General features: G+C 40.2%; 1 protein-coding gene across 3 annotated transcripts in view; it reads right to left on the bottom strand.

Moving 5' to 3' along the window:
- Nucleotides 1-11918: 11918 nt before the first annotated feature.
- SGCD (sarcoglycan delta) overlaps nt 11919-17999 on the bottom strand; it is a 409144-nt gene continuing 403063 nt past the window's right edge. For all 3 annotated transcript variants that reach the window (XM_019924818.3, XM_073802750.1, XM_073802751.1), the window contains 2 exons: nt 17259-17382; nt 11919-15659 (listed from right to left, as the gene is read on the bottom strand). In XM_019924818.3, the coding sequence (XP_019780377.1) occupies nt 15486-15659; nt 17259-17382 (298 nt within the window). In that variant the 3' untranslated portion in view covers nt 11919-15485. The remainder of the gene's footprint in view (nt 15660-17258; nt 17383-17999) is intronic.

Raw genomic sequence — 17999 nt, 5'->3', positions numbered from 1 at the left:
TCTGTCTGGGATACTGTGAAATCATCAAAATGGAAAACAAAGACTAAGGAGTTGTAGGTGCTTTGGTTTAATTTATCCATTATTTATGGGTAACAGTTCCTGTTTCCTGGAGTCATGTGGATGTCATGGGGCAGGCTGGGTGCCTGAGCCACATGGGGCTCTGGAAGGAAATAAGACGGGTAAGTGGATGCTGTGTAGCCATCATCATGGTGTTAAGAGTGTGGACTCAGGACTGGATGGGGTCAAAATGGAGAAATAGCCACTGGAAAACCTGATTTGACCACTAGGAGGTCAGTGGTGACCTTTTTAGAGATCAACACCATATTAGACCTAGGGAATAAAATTAGATTGAAGACTATAAGTGTGCAAACTGAAGAAGTGAATATAGACTGTTTTCAAGAATTTGGGTGGTGAATTTTCTTGAGGTGGGCAGGGTTGAGAGAACACATTTGGGTCTGTACGTGACACAGGAGAGATTTGACTGTGTTGGCAGGCAAAATATAGCAAGGTCTAGGAAAAAAAGGAAGAGGCTCAAGAGAAGGAATATTTTTCCTTCAAGGAAAAGAGTAAACTATACACACAATATTAAGGAAATCTAAAGAAAAGAACTGACTGGGGATGGATAAGATGATTGAGATCAGAATTCACTGGCATTCTTTATGAGGGAACCTGGTCTTCGACACCGGTCTAGCTCAGACACAGGTCTAGTTGACAGCCAAACCAATGCCCTTCCTCTGTATCTGTACCCATCACTCTAAGTTTATCTCTTTTCTTATTAAGAAATATAATTTCTTATATTTGGAGAATTGGAGAATACCTATAGGAATTGGAGAATATCTATTTGGCTAGAGAGGGAAAGATTAAGGAATATAAACTAGTTGGGTCAGATTATAGTGTATGAGAGATAATTCACTTTGAAAGAGTAGAGAAGAACCCCTGTGGTAACTGTCTGTAGTACTGGGGAAGGGATTAATTATCGGGCTCTGAGCACCTTGGTCGGTTATCTATGATGGAGTCTATTACAGAGAGAAGTCAGATGTTGAAGGAGGAGTCATGAATTGCAGTATCATGGGAGCTAAGGAAGGTGGGTTATGAAGCCTAGAAATCATGGGAGGGATGGATTCAAGATGGATTAAGGCTGTATGAAACCACTTGAAATCAGAGAATATAAGGTCTAACTTGACAAACAAACCTAGAATGTTGAGGCAGGAGGAATTTGGGGGAGTTTGAGAGTAAATGAAGAGAGCAGTGATGAGAAAGAGCCTCCAGGACTGGACTGTATCAATTATTATCCTCACAATTTAAGGTAGCTATAAATTTCAAGTTGTGGTAAAAGTTTTCTCTGGGTTCCCCCTTCAAATCTCTTAAAAGGGGGAAGGGTTGGACCCTTCCTCACCTGGTCCTTACTTGAAGTCCAGCAGGGGAGCCAAGTTCCTACAGTCTTGGTGCCCAAATAAGTCTTAGATGTGTGGTCTGTTCTTTGATGTCAAATCCATAGTCGAGCTCTGTAACCATCACAGGGCCCAGAAGAACATTTTCAAAGATCTCATGAAAAAATGAGAATATGTGAAATGGAAGGAGAGACCACCTTAAATCCCCAGGGTTCTCTGTGTTCAGAGGTTTTTTCAAATTTGACCCGTTGGTAGACTTGAAGAAATGGACTGAAAATTGAAAATTAATAACTTCTTTGGCTAAGCTTGAAACTGATTTCTGTTTGTCCATTTTACAAAATTAGCTATTAAAAAGTCACTATACTTAAAGTTTAGGAAAACAGAAATAAGCAACGATATTCATATCACCTTAACAGTGTAACTTAAAATTATTAGTGGTTCCTTTTCATCCTTAACAATACATATATATCTTTTCACAGCTGCAGTTAGCGTTCGTGTAATTATAGGTCTTTTTGACTTATTTTAAATGTGATATTGTCCTATGGTTTCCAAAATTATTTTAACGTTTACAATATTCCATTGATTGAACGGGCCATGATCTATTTACCTATTGGCCCTACTGTTGGGAAAAAGGCAAATTCCAAATTAAAAAAAAAAATAACACTGCAGTAAACAACTTTGGGTCTATACATTTTCCTTCTTGTCGATTATTTGTGGGGTCAAAGTATGTGTTATTAATTCTGTTTTACAGAAAAAGAGCAGATACTAGTCTCTTTTGAAAAAGTTTATTATACAAACATGAACACAAAAATGATAATAAGAAAACTATAGCTACAGTATCACCATCCAAATAAATCAGCTTGCGTCATTTTCAGTTTCCCTAGAAGTCTTGATTCAGATGTATACATCGTTTCACACACTCAACATTATAATTTGCTTTACTGTAAAATCCTCACAACCCTTTGAAAGACAGCACGCTAGTCCATAAAGTTGAACTAACCATGATCTAAGTAGCCTTCCCTTTCAACTGGTTAGGTAGTGCTGCTAATTTTTCCCATCTTTAAATCCTGTTGCAATGTTTATCACTGTCGCTAACAACTTTTTCCTATTCAAATATTGTTGCTTGGATGAATTTTGAAGATGGGATTACTGGGCCAAAGGGTATGAAGATTTTTATGACTCTTTAAAACTGACCAATTACTTTCTGAAAACACATACCAGTGTCCACTCCACTGCACCAATGCAGAGATGTGTATTTGTCTCACCTTTCCTTTTTGATAGAAAAGGTAGGCAAGTTCCTTTGTTTATCTTGAAAAGCAGTTATTCATTCTGTGTTACATCTTCCAGTGTCTTAGAATGGAAAAAAGAGTGTATATTTTTGTTTGTGTGGATTACATGCTTATTATTGGGTCATTTATTTAGTGATGTCTTGATGGTTTTCTTATTAATTTGCATGAGTTCCTATGAGCGCATACTTTTTAACCGTTTCTCTTATTTACTGCTACTATTTTAAAAAGAGTTCTCTGTGTGGCGTGGTGTGAGAGAAGCAAGAACTTAGAGAATTGCCTGTTTGAATGTGCTAGTCTTTCCTCTTGGCAATTTCTTTTGTCATTCTTCCTCAAATCATAGGTAGGTTGCTGGTCAATTTCCTTTTTTTTAATCTTTTCCACAGGTTTTCCATATTATGTTGTAATTGGCCTTTTTACATTTCTGTCCATCTCTAGACTCTTGAGATATTCACGGGCAACGAGTGTGTGTTATTCATTTAGAAGAGAATAAACATTCAGTAGACACTAGATGAACAAAAATATTTAACTCTGATCCACTGGAGGTATTTTAAGGTGGGAATCTGAAACTTCTCGCCAAAACAACGGCCGATCAGTCTTCCTAGTAACTATCAAATAATCAGTACTTTTTCTATTGGTTTGTAATGGCATTCCACCTACCTGCTTCCCTGGCACCATGTACACCTCATTATTGTTTATTTCATATCCGCAGCTATTTGTTTCATTGTCACGTTTGCCCACTTGTGAGCTGAATGAATGCAGAGATCACCATCTGGTTCTTGCTCTCTGTTCTGAGGTACTTAAGAATAAATGGTAGATTCGAGTGATACATTGATATAAAACAAATTCGTAAATGCACTTGCGTCTATTTCTGGGTTTTCTGCTCTGTTCAACCATTTCTACTTAGGTACCTGGCACTTGCTAGGCTTAGGTGATAAAATAATGAGGAAGCTGTGCCTTTATTCTTGAGCCCTCATTCTAGTGGCGTGAGCAGAAGAATTGATAGGTTGCTTCAGTACAATGTAAGCCGTGATAGATGTATGTCCAGGGTTCCCTAAGAGTACAGAGAAAGGGCTGCTCGCTCTGTCGAGAATGCAAGTCAGAGAAACCTTCCGGGAGGGAAGATGTCTGAGCCAGATCTTAGTGGGTGAGCAGGGGGAAGCCAGTCAAAGAAAGGAGAGGGTGTTTTCTAGGTAGGAAAATAATGCCAAGTACAATTGATCTGTATTTTTGTTTTTGAAACATTACTATCTTCATTATTGCTATGTTGTGCCTTTAAATAGTCTGTTAGGTTTTTCTCATTTTAGTGGCTTTTTGTATGGAATATTCCTTGCCTTTTTAAAAACAATTATTTTGCCTAATAAAATTTAGAATTATTTTGTTTACTTCCTAGAAAATTTCTGTTGGGATTTTGTTAAATGTGCAAATTAACTTGAAGAGAATAAAAATCAATTTTAGTCGGTTCAGCTAAGAGTTAGTCTCTTCATTTTATATTTATCTCTCAAAATTTTACATTTTTTAGCATAGGTTACAGCAGATCTCATGATAGTTTTTCTTTATGCATAAATTTGTGAATGTCCGCATGCATGTGCATTATATGTAAAATATATGAGTTAATGTCATAAAAGGTATGTTTTGAATAGAATTTCCTAAATTATTTTACTTAAGAAACAAGCACAGATGTTTGCTTTGTTAATTTGGGCTAATTTCACATTGTACGTGATTGAGGTTTTCTGTTTTTGTTATAAGGAAATAACATGTTGCTATAACATTTAAAAATTTATATGTGTCTCAAACTTTTGTTCTCATGTTTTTCAATATTTATCAGCAGTTTTGTCTTAGATTTTTGCTTTCTGCTTTTTAAGATGTAAAATTTAGAATTATTTAGGCCACCTTATATTTATTACTGATATTTGCTCTTTCGTTGATTATTCTGAAATCTTAAGTTGAATGCTTTGTTCATTTATCTATGGTAAGTTTAAATGCTTGTATCATGACAGAAGACTGCTTTGGCCAAATTGCATAATTTGTAGTGTTTTTAATTCTTTAAATAGGCTGGGTTACTTTCTCAAATCACTAATTACTTAGGGGAGTGTTTTTCAATCTGAAATTCCTGGGGTTTTCTGTTAATATAAAACATACCATCCATTTCTGCTTTCAGAGAATATAGTCGGAAAAGTTTTCTTTAATGTTTTCATTTTGAGATTATATTTCTTTCTTTTATATGATCATGGGACAAAGAGAAGTTTCTTTGATGCCATGTGTAGGAGTGTGTGTGTGATTATTTTTAGTGCTTTTCCAACTTGTAAGTTATAAGATAAAGAGCAATTATGTTTGTCAATTTTTTCCTTATTCTTCAAAGTTGTGGATTTTTGGCTTTTGTTACTCTCCTGTTCAGTATAATGGTTTAATTATGTATAATCAGCAAGACAGGAACTTCATCATTATATATTATTAATCGTAATCTCCCCTAATACTTTTTACCATGAAGTCTATTTTAAAATATTGATTTTCTTTTTATTCAAGCTTTATAGGTTAATTTTTGCCCACCAAGTTTTTCAATGCAATTCTTGACTTGGTCTTTTAATAGATTAAAACAGATGGTTTAATGTTATAGTTTCTACCTTGATTTAATATCTATTATTCTAGACATTGCCATTCCAAAATCTTACTTCCAATTAAAATATACCATAATTTGGAAGATCCTATTCTCACATTTTATATACGCATTTTACATTCTAACAGGTTCCTTGAAATATCTCACAAGGATTCTATCATTATGTTTAATTAATTGTGCCAGGGAGTCTCGAAGGCTGATCTGCTGTTTCTCCATTGATGGGTTAGGAGGGTCTTCAGTGGGGGCTGTACATTGATCCTGAACCACAAACGTTTAGTGTTATTGAGGATAATTAAAATCAGCATCCACAGACTAAAATTAACCTGTCATTGGACTTAATTGGAGAAGCTAATTCATACATGCTACTCACAAGCTTTTTCTGAAATGTGTCTATTTCTCTGCACTCTGATCTCCGTTCCCCAGCTCTGTATCCTGGGATCTTTTCCTTGGATAAAGTGGGGCTTGGTTGCTAATCGAACTACAGAGTTTTTACGTCTTTTTCAAAGGAGTCAAGTTGGAGGAAATGTAAAAGTTGCTGATTTATACCTACTTGCCTGTTAAAAAAATTTCCTTCCATGGAGGAAAATGAATACAGCTCTTTTTTAGTTGCCTGGTATTTCATCTGTTTTCTAATTTTGTAGTAACAATTATGTCAATTAGTTTGACTCATCAGTAACAGGCTTTCCCTCTCATTAGTGTTTATCATTTTAGCTCTGCTTCCACATGTTTTTCACCAATGCATCTTGAAAGGTGATTTCTCTGATTTCATTCTCTTTGATTTACATTTTTTTTGGTAAGTTTTCCCCCCAAATGAAACCATGTAATAAAATTATGGCATCTTTGGAGATAAATTGCACCCTGCCTGTGAATGAAATTTTTGTCATAGCCTTTTACCTTTGAGGATTCTGTAATGCTGCTTCAGCATCATTTGTAGTCAGGAGTTAAATCTGACAGGATGTAGCCTACGGTGAAAATACAATTGAGAAGGCACACAGGTTGTGTCGTGTACTGGAGATGTAAAATTAGTCTTCGATTTCCTAGGTGAGGAAATGATCTCTCTACCTTATCATGTAATTATGAGAATCTATTGAGGTATGTCATTACTCCTTTATAAACTTCAAAAATGGATAACAGCATTCTGGAGTCCCAGGCTGATACGTAAGTAGGTAAATCATAGTATCAATACAATGTAGGATTATATAAGAAATTAGAACAAATTAATGGAGGGTTCAAGGAAGAATGATAAGGGTAATGATATGAGAATGGGATCTTGAAGGATGATATCCTGTGATAGGGTGGTGCTACGTGGAAGGGCATTCTAGGTGGACGGAATAGTATGTGCAAAAACATGACACTCTGGAAGGCCAGGAGAGGTGAGGCTGAAATGGAGGATTGAGTGTGGTGTATTCTGCCATGATAGGGTTAGGGTATTGTGATTAGGGTTAGGGGGGATTAGGGTTAGGGTATTGTGTGGAAGAGGATGAAAACTGGACCAGGGATGGGCAACGGGCTTAAAAGGTGTCTCATCCATAGGCTGACCAGGAATGCTAAGGTAGCCTGATTAAAAATATTTTACCTGATAAGAGCAAGCAAATTGGCTTCTTCACTGATTTAGATGGGAGTGGTAAACTATAGCAAAAGGAGCCTGTCCAGGTCTTTAGGAAAGCAGTAGAGGATGGCTGTTCCCTTACCTTCACCAAGTGCTGGGGACTCCCCAATTCCAGGCCATGTATTACCTTATAATAAACTCTCTTTTATAAAGCAGCCTGTGTGACTCTCTTCCTAAGAACCACAGTGGCTTAACTAACATGTTAGGCCACTGATCAAAGAGATGCAGAAGAGAAGTTAACCTGAAAATTTATTTCTGCGGCAGAGTCAATGGGAGTAACTGATTTATCAACTGTGAAAGTGGAATTCCCTAAAGAAGTGGACAAGGGTGCTTTCCTTCTTACCAATCATTATTTTTATTAATATATTTTACAAGACTGCAGTTGAAATAATATTAAATACAAATTTTTTTATACAGAAAGTGTAATAAAGTTAAAATAGTTCCTTGTAATTCATAGCATTATTGCAATGCTTACAAAATTTTTGCATAGAGTGTGCAAGGATTGATGTTATTCAGAACAAAACTAAAAAGCTCTTCTTACATCACACCCAAACCCAGAGAAAAACAACCAAATCAAATAAAAAAATAATCCAAAGGCTGAACTCAAGTGCTTTATGGGAATGGGGTTCCTTTTTCAAAAGCTCCGAGCAAATGGGACTTGTATGACCTTATTTTTACTGGGTAAAGCACCAGAACCTGGCTTCTCCAGGAGTGCATTTAGCCAGTGCAATGATGGACGGTCCCCTACCTTTCCCTTCTCAAACACGACCTCTTTAAGAAATGTGTCTCTGCTTCTTTGTGGCCTCAAAAAGAGAGGAACTTGATTGGGGAGGTGATTAACAGATGGAAAACTCTGTTCCCCCCATCACCAAACACTGGATATAAATTAGGTTAGTTTTGTGTCCACCCCAAATTCAGGTTTGCCGACTCTTCCTTCAACTTTGCCAGGATCTCTCCTCTCTACTAGGGAACCTGATTGCTGGCTCTGGTGATGTGAGTTCCATGAGACCCTTTAAAGGTACCCCTTCCTGATTTGCCATCTGGACACACAGACCAGTAAAAGAAAATCCCCGAAAGACTTTCCCTGAAGCAGGAGATGTGACATTTTTTAGCTCGTGCCATTACTAAGGTTTAAGGGGTAGCTGAGCCACAGGAGCATGACAGGACCCTGGTTGGCACTGGGGTTGACTGTGTTAGGAGCAGTGAGGGGCTGTGTCCACAGCCCTCTAGGGGATCAGACATGTGCTGTTGAGAAAGCACAGAAAAGCCAGGTTGGACCCCACCCTCTGCTGCTGTGGTCACTCGGCTCTGGATGTGGGCAGGTTGACAGCAGGACCTGTAGGAGGGCATTCTGGTTTAACCTGTTTGGATGGTCCTTGGCTGAGTTAATTCTTCAAAACGATCTTCTCTTTTAACTCTTAGACATCAAACCCTGATCCCTTGGCTTAGAAGATGAAAGTGCCCTAAAGCCACCAAGTTGTAAGGAACTTCAGATGCACTCATCTTCTCCTTCAGTCGTTGGAATGCCACAAACCTCTTTTCTGAAACTAGGACACCAAGTGTCAAATGTACAGGTTCAAGGTTAAAGGGCGCCACTGTTGCAAAAAGAATTGGCAGGTGGGTCCCATTTCCAACTCAGATCAATTGATAGTGTTGGCCTGAGTGCTTTGGTGAGAAAAATTCTGCACACGGGGAGGGTGATAGGCCATTAATGATGACTGACAAGGTATGCGGTATGGGATTCAAATGATTATCCCACAGTGGCCAGCTTGGGTCCCGAATGCCTAATGCTAATTGAATTCTTTCTAGTCTTATTTTCTTGTAGGGAAATAGGGATGATCGAGTTCCTTTCTATTTATTTGATTCTTTCCTGGAGTCTTGCCACAACTAAAAGTAGGGAAGAATAATAATCAAATGGTATCAAAGACTTCACTTAAAATAAGACATTTGTCTCTCGAAGTGAGGTATAGTGGAAGGAGAGGTATGTGAGCAGAGATGCTGATTTGTTTAGCCGCAACTATAGATCACTGAGTATTAAAGTTTTCTCTTAAATGTAAGGCTGACAGCCCAGGCATCTTCAAATTTGTAAGGACAAGAAGCCTGATTTACTTAACAAGAATCATAGACCAAACTTTTTTTTTTTTTTTTGGTTCCAGATTCTATTACTCAGGCAGATCTTCTATATTTTCACCGTAGGTATCTCTCTTTCAGTACTATATGCTGTCACAGATGAGAAACGATAGAAAGAAGGGAGATCAAAGTTTTATAGCCTGATCCACCCAAGAAGGACTCTTCTAAAAACTGGTAGGAGACACTTCTTAACAGCTCGAAAAATAGTTTGACACGTTGGTGACTTCACAGCACAGTGGCCTGGAGTTAGACCTGCATTCCAACTCTGCCTTTTTCTAGCTAGTGGCTTTGAGTAAGTTTCGCAGCCTTTCTAAGCCTCAGTTTCCACATCTGTAGATTGGAACCATCATGGAATCTAACTCAAAGGATTGTTTTGAGGATGAAATAAGTGACTGTGTATAAAACACTTAGCACAGTGGCTAGTACACAGTAAGTGCTCAATGAATATTAGTGAATAAAATATTATAATTGGAGAAATAGAATCCAACTCTTGCCATGTCTTCGTGGAGGCTTTGCGTCCAAGGAGACCTCTTCGACCTTATGCAAAATTCATGGGTGTGATTCTTTTTGAGGAGAAGTTTCAGAACTTTGCTCAGATTCTCAAAAGAACCTATGACCCCCAAAATGTAGGACCTCACGAATTATATGACTATGGGGACTAAAGAAGCACCCATGTCTTCTTTGTCAACGAATATCACCTTCCTGCCCTCAGACAGTCCTCTGCTCTACTGTGTAACCTCATGGATCTGCTTGGGATTTAGAAAATCGGAGCTCTCTCTGATTTCACCAAAATAACCCAAATGTAGAAGTAGGCTGCAAAGACAGTGGAAGAAGTGGGACTACTAGGCGAGTCTAGGAGTGCAGAGTAGATTTTATGTAAGACAGATGTTTCCTTCTCTCTTCTCCCAAAGAGGGCAGCCTCATGCTCGTTTTATTTATCTGACCTTAGCTGATGCTCAGCGATGAAGCAAATCCCTTCAGTCCCTAGTGAGGGTGTCCAAACGCCTCATGAGGCATTTTGGAACACTATTCTGGTTTCCCATTGCGACAGCTGGATTTGGACTCTAAAAATACTTCTTGCCTATAGCAACTATTCCTCTGTTCGGTTGCAAACCTCAATTCAGAGGCAACTGTGTAATGTTAAATTCTGATTACCACAAAGAAAGAGATGCATCTGACATCCCAGTGCAGTAGCTTTGACTTTTTTTTTTAAATTAAATTATTTATTTATTTACTTTTGGCTGTGTTGGGTCTTCGTTTCTGTGTGAGGGCTTTCTCTAGTTGTGGCAAGTGGGGGCCACTCTTCATGGCGGTGCGCGGGCCTCTCACTATCGCGGCCTCTCTTGTTGCGGAGCACAGGCTCCAGACGCTCAGGCTCAGTAGTGGTGGCTCACAGGCCCAGTTGCTCCACGGCATGTGGGACCCTCCAGACCAGGGCTCGAACCCGTGTCCCCTGCATTAGCAGGCAGATTCTCAACCACTGCGCCACCAGGGAAGCCCCAGCTTTGACTACTTTAATGGAAATACATTGGGACTAGGGGAGCCTTCCAAGGAGGAGAAAGTGATGAAAGACCAAAAGAAAGACATTTTATCTTTGAGATAAAAGGCCTGTTTCCTATGGTTGTTTCTTTTATTATGACTTTTTCCGCCCCCCTGCTACTGGGGCGCCATGCAAATGTATCATTCCAGGAACTGCTGTGTTATCCTTTTTGTGCCTAAGATTTCCTGGAGCAGAGGAAAGAGAGGAAAGCGGTTTTGTTTACAACTCAACTTAGATTTTCACCTTTCAGAGAGCCTTAAAAAATAAGGATCAAGTGCTTAGATGGGGATTTACCTCCTCGGTCTAAACATCAGGCTACCTTTTGCCTAAAATAAACAAATGCAAGATACTGTCATGTAGCTGTTCCTGTGAAAGGCCAATTTAATCCTCTTTTAGTTGAATACAGATAAAATGCTGAAGGACTCCTTTAACTAATGCTGATTAGGGTCTGGTAAATGGTATTTTTATTTAAAAAAAACAAAAACAAAAACACCTTTCCTCCCTAACAGGAATACTCATACTTACAAAGAATCATTCGTAACTGATGCTATTTTAACAATATTAAATATGAGTATAAAGCTTTGGATTAGCAATAGGGATGCTGAGTGAAGGGACAAATCTCTGGTAGGAACCTGCCTTACCACACAGAGGCAGAGGCAGTGATGCTGGAATTCAAAATAGATCTTTTTTTTTTTTTTTTTTGGTAAATCTCCTACGCCAAAGAACAAAGACCCAGATCCTTGGAAACAACATCAAACTGGCATTAATCTGGTCCCCGCCCTCCACAAATCCCAGCAACAGATTCATGAAATAATTCTACATTTTTTTGTCCTACATATTTTCAGATGTTCCTTTGAATATTTCTAATTATGTGTTGGTCCCACCAACCCTTCAGGCCTGATGTGGTTGTAGGAAAGCAAGTCCTCTGTGGGTGTGAATAACCGAGGTAATGGATGCCAAAAAGATAGGTTAAGTCAAAAATATTCTTCAGGGGACCATGGATTGGACATCTTTCTGGAATATGGGAAGGTGAGATGAAAACCTCTAGGCGGAGATTGCAGAAATAGTCTCTTCAGGAAAGAGACTCTACATCAAAGGACCCCTGCTTCACTTCTTGTCACACAGTGATGCTGACTGAAGGAACCCCTTATATTAATATATGAAGGGTTCTAGGAAGAACCTTTTGGAGGATCACAGCTTTCCTCTTCCATTAAACCCTTCCCCAATTCCGTCTTCCCTGTTTCCAAGAATCCTGTGAGCCTGTGTTTCTCAGACAAGGGGATCTCTTTTACATGCAGTGTAAGGCGGACCATCTTTTCTATAACCACATATTTATATTCCCAAGCATGCATGGAAATGTAGTGCTGTCGTCTGCTTTCTCTCCTGCTGTGTCCAACACAAATGAGGCTACAAATGACCTCTATGTCAGGAGTCAGCAAACTTTTACTAAAGAACCAATTAGTAACTATTTTATGTTTTGTGGGCCAAGAGGTCTCTGGCACAGATATTCAACCCTGCTGGTCCAGTATGCAATCAGCCATACATAACAAGTAAGTGGACGGATGTGGCTGTGTTATAATCAAACTTTATTCACAAAATCAGGTGATGAGTCCCATGTGGTTTCGGGACCAGAGTTTGTTGACCCCTGTGCTAGAGTCAAGCCTCAAGCAATCTTTGGTCTATGGTGCTGGGTATACAATGGAAATGATCCAAGGGAAAACTGACCTAAAGCAAGTTAAAAGCCAATGCAAGTTTATAGGCTCTGTCTCTTGGGTAACAGAAAGATACAGCTTTGTATCAAGTTTCCACCTGGACTGATGTCACCAAAAGGGCTTTCGAAAATCTCTTAAGACTAAACTTTAACAACTTATTGAGCAGATACCCAGTAGAAGTAGGTGCTAAACATATTTGGAGATCAACTTTTAATTTATAAAACTTTTCTGAAGAATATTAACGTACTGGAACTTCTAGAATATTGAAAATTCATGTAAACTCTTTGTTATGCCACCCGCTGCTCAATATACTGAGAGATGTGATCTTCTAGAAGATATTGTATATAAGATTAGAAAGGATCTCAGTTTTATAAATTAAAGGTATCAGACTTTAATGTAAAAGAGATTTTTTTTTCCAGAATTCAGGTAAAACGTTTTCTCATGACCATGGACAGGTATTCTAGTTGGAGGAAGTTGGGAGAAAAAAAAATGTACATTGAAGGACTTACTATGCAATTACTGAATTCTAAAGTCTGAACTGAAATACATAATTTAATCCACGCCAAACTTCCTGCTCATTACCTGATACCGTAGTCACTTAGCACAAATGAAAATCAGAATTTTCTATCATGTCTGTCCCCAGAGATGCTTGATTTCTATTCGTGGTTGCTATTGATTTTATTCTATTTGTGATCTGAGTATATTTAGGATTAATTTTTGCAAGTGGCATCACACCAGTCTTTTTTATTGGCATAAAATTTCCAAGGTGCTGATCTCAGACTTTCATTTAACGATTAGAACAAAATTAGATGAAAGCGGTTCAGGGAACCTTCCGTTTCTTTGTCATCCTTAGAATATGTACTTGAGATGACAAAATGCAAAGATGGTCTGTCTGCTTAAAAAACAAACAAACAAAACAAACAAACAAACAAAAACCTCTGTCTTCAGGTACTTAGCCACAAAGGACCTTATAGGTACTACTGTTGATCTGAAAGATATGGGGTAGATGCTCCCAGACGCCAAGGAGGGCCTTTCCTGGCTTGGAAAAACTGGGTGTGGTACATGCAGATTCTGGCGGTGTGATTCCTACAGGATATAAATACTACTGAGCCAGAGCAATTGCATATCTCTTTATGGTTTTCCTTTTTAGACCCTAGTGCTGCACACTAAGCAATCTTACGGTCTCACCCTCGAGCAACCCAATTCTTCTGTACGGATATTAAGCAGGAGTGACTGGAGGGACCCTGGGGTCCGGGAGCCAGCAGGGCCACTGGTCAGGCTGGAACCATCCCTCCTCCCCCCACTTCTAAGTGACTAAGCAACACACAGCTTGCTTTTACCTTCCACACGTGCAAAACTCAGCCCGATGCTTGAGTGTCATCTCAAAAATACCAAACCTCTTATTCATTTCCTATAGCACATCTCCCCACTGCTTGTGAAGTAAGAAAAAGCAGAACCCTGTTGAGGAAAAAAAAACAACAACAAACAGATGCCATTCAGGCCTACAAATATGACTTCGTTTAGGACTGTGGGGCTACTGCTTGCCAAGTGGCATCCAGGATGGTCGAAAGCAGTTACGTCTCCCTTCCAGGCCCCTAGGCGTCCACATCTGTCAGCCACTTGGTTTGCCTACTAGCTGTTGAGATGCCCAGTCATTGTGAAACCCTTCCCCTCCGATCACTCAAAATAAACTACAGGTAACACAAGATAAATATTGGATGTGCTTCTCCTTGCTGAGTGCATTGTCGTAAGGCATAGGCACGTATCCCCCTCTTTGAACAGAGATAGTGTAATCCCCTGTCCCAGCACAAGAGCTGGCCAGGGTGACCCTGGAGCACGATGATGAAAGTGGGGTGATGGGAGGTAGCTGATGGCGGGAATTAGGGAGCTGCTTCCGCATACGGGGCAGTGGGTACCGTTGGGCCCCCCGGCGACACAGTGATTCTAATAAAGACACTTGACTCAGTCTATATTAATTTTCAGCGAGCGTTTCTGGGGGCATGGGGTACTTTAGATCTGTGATTCTTGGGTCACTGTTCTTAGAGAAGACAATGGTCAACTTAGGAAAATGAATATCCCAATACTGAACAAATATATAAGATTGAAGGCAGAGAGTTTGTGCATACTTTTAGAAATGAAACGCATGCTTCTAAATTACCTACCAGTCCCCAGAAACATATTTTAAAATAATTTGGTTTCCTTCGCCACTCTTTGATTTCCGTCTCCCAATAGCTTCTCTTGGGGGTAGGGGTTCCACTCTTAAAGATCTGGATTGACGTGATCATTTTGGGTAGCAGTCTGTTGGATAAAGTCAACAGGAGTGAGGATGTAACAGATTTTGAGCCATTTTTTCACTTCAAACAGAGACCTATTGCCCATTTATTCTTTGTCTGTCAGGCCATCGAGGAGCTTCTAGCCGACTGAGGAGCAACTGTTTTCCTATTTTGTGCTGACTCACAGCTCCTGTTTTGACTGTGGGATAATACGTGAGTTTGAAGGAAGTCATAAGCTCACAGGAGTTGGGTGAGCCTTTCAAACTTTGCTAAAATCCATCCTCCTAGTTCATCCAACCACAAGAGCCCAATACATTTGGATGCAAAAGCAGCACAGCCACGTTGAGTTCCTCTGTCTGACTTCTACGGCACTGCCCCATCCCTGACTTGAAGGGGGAGAAGTTGGCCAGCTGCACAAAAGCTAATAAAGTGTCTGCTTTTACTACAAGGGTCTCAGCCCTTGGGTGTGACTTGCAAATTCCCGCCATCACTGCCTTGTAATGACACTAGAGGAAAAGACAGGCTGTTACTCACACGTGTAGGCGAATATTCACTAAGTGTCGATACACTGTGTGATTCTGCAGGGTCTGGGGAATATGGGGCCCGAATTAGTGTTTTGATTTTATCATGTATGTGGTGGGGTTGGGATGGCAATGACAGTGGATATCACAGGGTCACCCATGGTTCCTTTTGTACTGAAACCTCATTTTATACAGAGGATATATATATTTATTTATATATATTTATATATATTTATATCACCCACACACGCAAACTCACATACACACACACACACACACACACACACACACACACACAAAAGGTCTTTGATAGGCTTTCTGTGTTCTAGTAAAAATAGCTGGCAGCCAGGGTCTAAAGCCGAAAAAGGCCTGGATGCTGCCAACAATGTCCACTATGCATCGTCTCTCACAGGCAGACACTCGTGTTTATCTGACAAGTGGAACCGGTTCCTGCCTGGGACAGGAATAATCTCCCATTGGCGCAGACGCAGATCTCGAAGACCTTCTGCCTTGTTCCTGTGGGCGTGTAGGATCCATGAGGCAGTCTAGGTAGTTTGATTTTCGCAGCATCTAACTTAATCTAAAGAGACAGGAAGGAAGAGTTAGAGCCTGTCATTTATCCTCTTGACATTCCGAAACAGGGGATGAATGTTCAGTTGAAATCAAACGAGCACCTACTATGTGTTTAGAATTGTTGGCACTGGGAATTCAGGGATGAACAAGACAGATAAAGTCTCTACCCTCCCAGAAGCTTGTATTCTAGCCAGACAGCGTTGCACTGGCAACGTCATGTATATATTAGCATTTCGTAAAAGTGTATCATGTAGAACGTGAAGGGATTCCTAGAGTGAAGTAAACTTGGAAATGACGGGGTAACAATTTTCTTTAGTATGGGACTTCTCAGACCCTAAATACATCTATGTGCACGGTGGGCCTTCAAGAATATGCAGTACTTCCAGTCTTAAATGATGGTCAAGATTATAACTGATTCCTCCAGGGTCCACATTCTGATAGCTGTTCAACTGTATCTGTGATGTAGTCGCTACTTCTAAATGTATGTGGTTGGGAGTCTGCAGCTGTCTACAGAGACACTTTCGATAACTGAAAGCTCTATCTGACTAGCTCTTTTAAAACAAATATAGCACATGCCAAACCAATCAAAAGGCAGGCTTGGTATACAGAGGCAGGTGGAGACTGATAACCTGTAAGTAGATATGGAAGGTGGAATAGAGTTTTGCTTTAAAAACACATTTTTTCTCTTTTAAATAAAATCTTAAGTAGAAAAAATCACTTATGAACACGATAAAGCCACTTTCAAAAGTTTGCATTCGAATCATATTTTCTTTGAGGGTTTGGCTTACCTTGCTTGCAAAAGCACGAACAGCTATTCTGTTCACCAAGGCGGGACTGTGTTGGGCTAAGAGAATGAATGTGTGCAGTCTCTCATCTCTTAGCCTCTTGCTGCCTGGTTAAGTTTGGCTTGTTCTTATTTGGGATAGCTGTTGGATCTGACTTTTCCATTTTCAGTGAAAGTAGAAACATACAATGTACACTTAAAAATGTCTACCAGGGCTTCCCTGGTGGCGCAGTGGTTGAGAGTCCACCTGCTGATGTAGGGGACGCAGGTTCGTGCCCCGGTCCGGGAAGATCCCACATGCCGCGGAGCAGCTGGGCCCGTGAGCCATGGCCGCTGAGCCTGCGCGTCCGGAGCCTGTGCTCCGCAGCAGGAGAGGCCACAACAGTGAGAGGCCTGCACACCGCAAAAAAAAAAAAAAAAATGTCTACCAGTAACTAAGTTCCTCTTTAAACAGACGTGTGTGATATGCAGTTTAATTATACCAGCCAACTAAATCTTACTTTAAGGTGATGAGAGAGTTTGGAAATAGCATTCATTTTTACAGATGTCCTTATAATTCTGTTCTTGCGATACATACTATTACCTCAGCACTTTTACGGATAATGAATTATAACTTTTATGTGTTGTGGGTTTGGCTTCTAATCGTGCCGTTCAACATATTTGTTCCAGAAATAAAACCTTCCGATTGGCACTTTTTGCTGTCACACTGTAGGATCATTACACTGTAGGATAAACTTCAGAGGCAAAGGGAGTGATGCGTCTTAGGAAACATTGGGTCGTTGGAGCTGTGTCTCTCTGGGCTTCTGTTCCTCTCATGCTTACCTCTCCATCTTTGGACTCCAGTCTCAGCTCTGTTCTGCAGGTGGCTTCCATGTTGCCAGCTTCTGCATTTATTTCTACTCCTTTTGGGGCCTCCATCACCAGAGACCGGGTGGGGGACTCCAACCTGAAATATGCACAAGACTAAGATCAAAGATCCCATTTCACTGTTTTAGTAAAGTTCGGAGGAAGTTGGTGCTCTGAGCGTTGAGATAACATTTCAGCATCTGATCAAGGAATTCTAGCTTTGCATGCCTGATCAACTTTATGAGGGTGGACATAACGTATCTGGGCTTTATCTTCACTGCATATCACAAAGATTGTACGGAAGGTGTTCTAGGATCCTGGCTTCATTCTATCTTGCACCCAGTCAATTATTGCTTCATTAGCATGATTAACCAAATTCTTACATAAGTTCTGTTTATTTCTAGAGTAAGGCAATCTCAGGTCTAAACTGAGCTTCCTGAAATTAGCAGATATTCTTTCCACGTCGCCCTACTTTCTTTGTCTTCCTGGAAGCAGAATTGGATAGAGGTTAAGAAAATAGACCTAGGGGGCTTCCCTGGTGGCGCAGTGGTTGAGAGTCCGCCTGCCAATGCAGGGGACACGGGTTCGTGCCCTGGTCCGGGAAGATCCCACATGCTGTGGAGCGGCTAGGCCTGTGAGCCAGGGCCGCTGAGCCTGCGCGTCTGGAGCCTGTGCTCCGCAACGGGAGAGGCCACAACGGTGAGAAGCCCACGTACA

This window comes from Tursiops truncatus, chromosome 3, assembly GCF_011762595.2.
Source record: "Tursiops truncatus isolate mTurTru1 chromosome 3, mTurTru1.mat.Y, whole genome shotgun sequence".
Lineage (NCBI taxonomy): Eukaryota > Metazoa > Chordata > Mammalia > Artiodactyla > Delphinidae > Tursiops > Tursiops truncatus.
The sequence above is the reverse complement of the archived record's forward strand: the minus strand, read 5'-3'. Positions and strand labels throughout refer to the sequence as shown.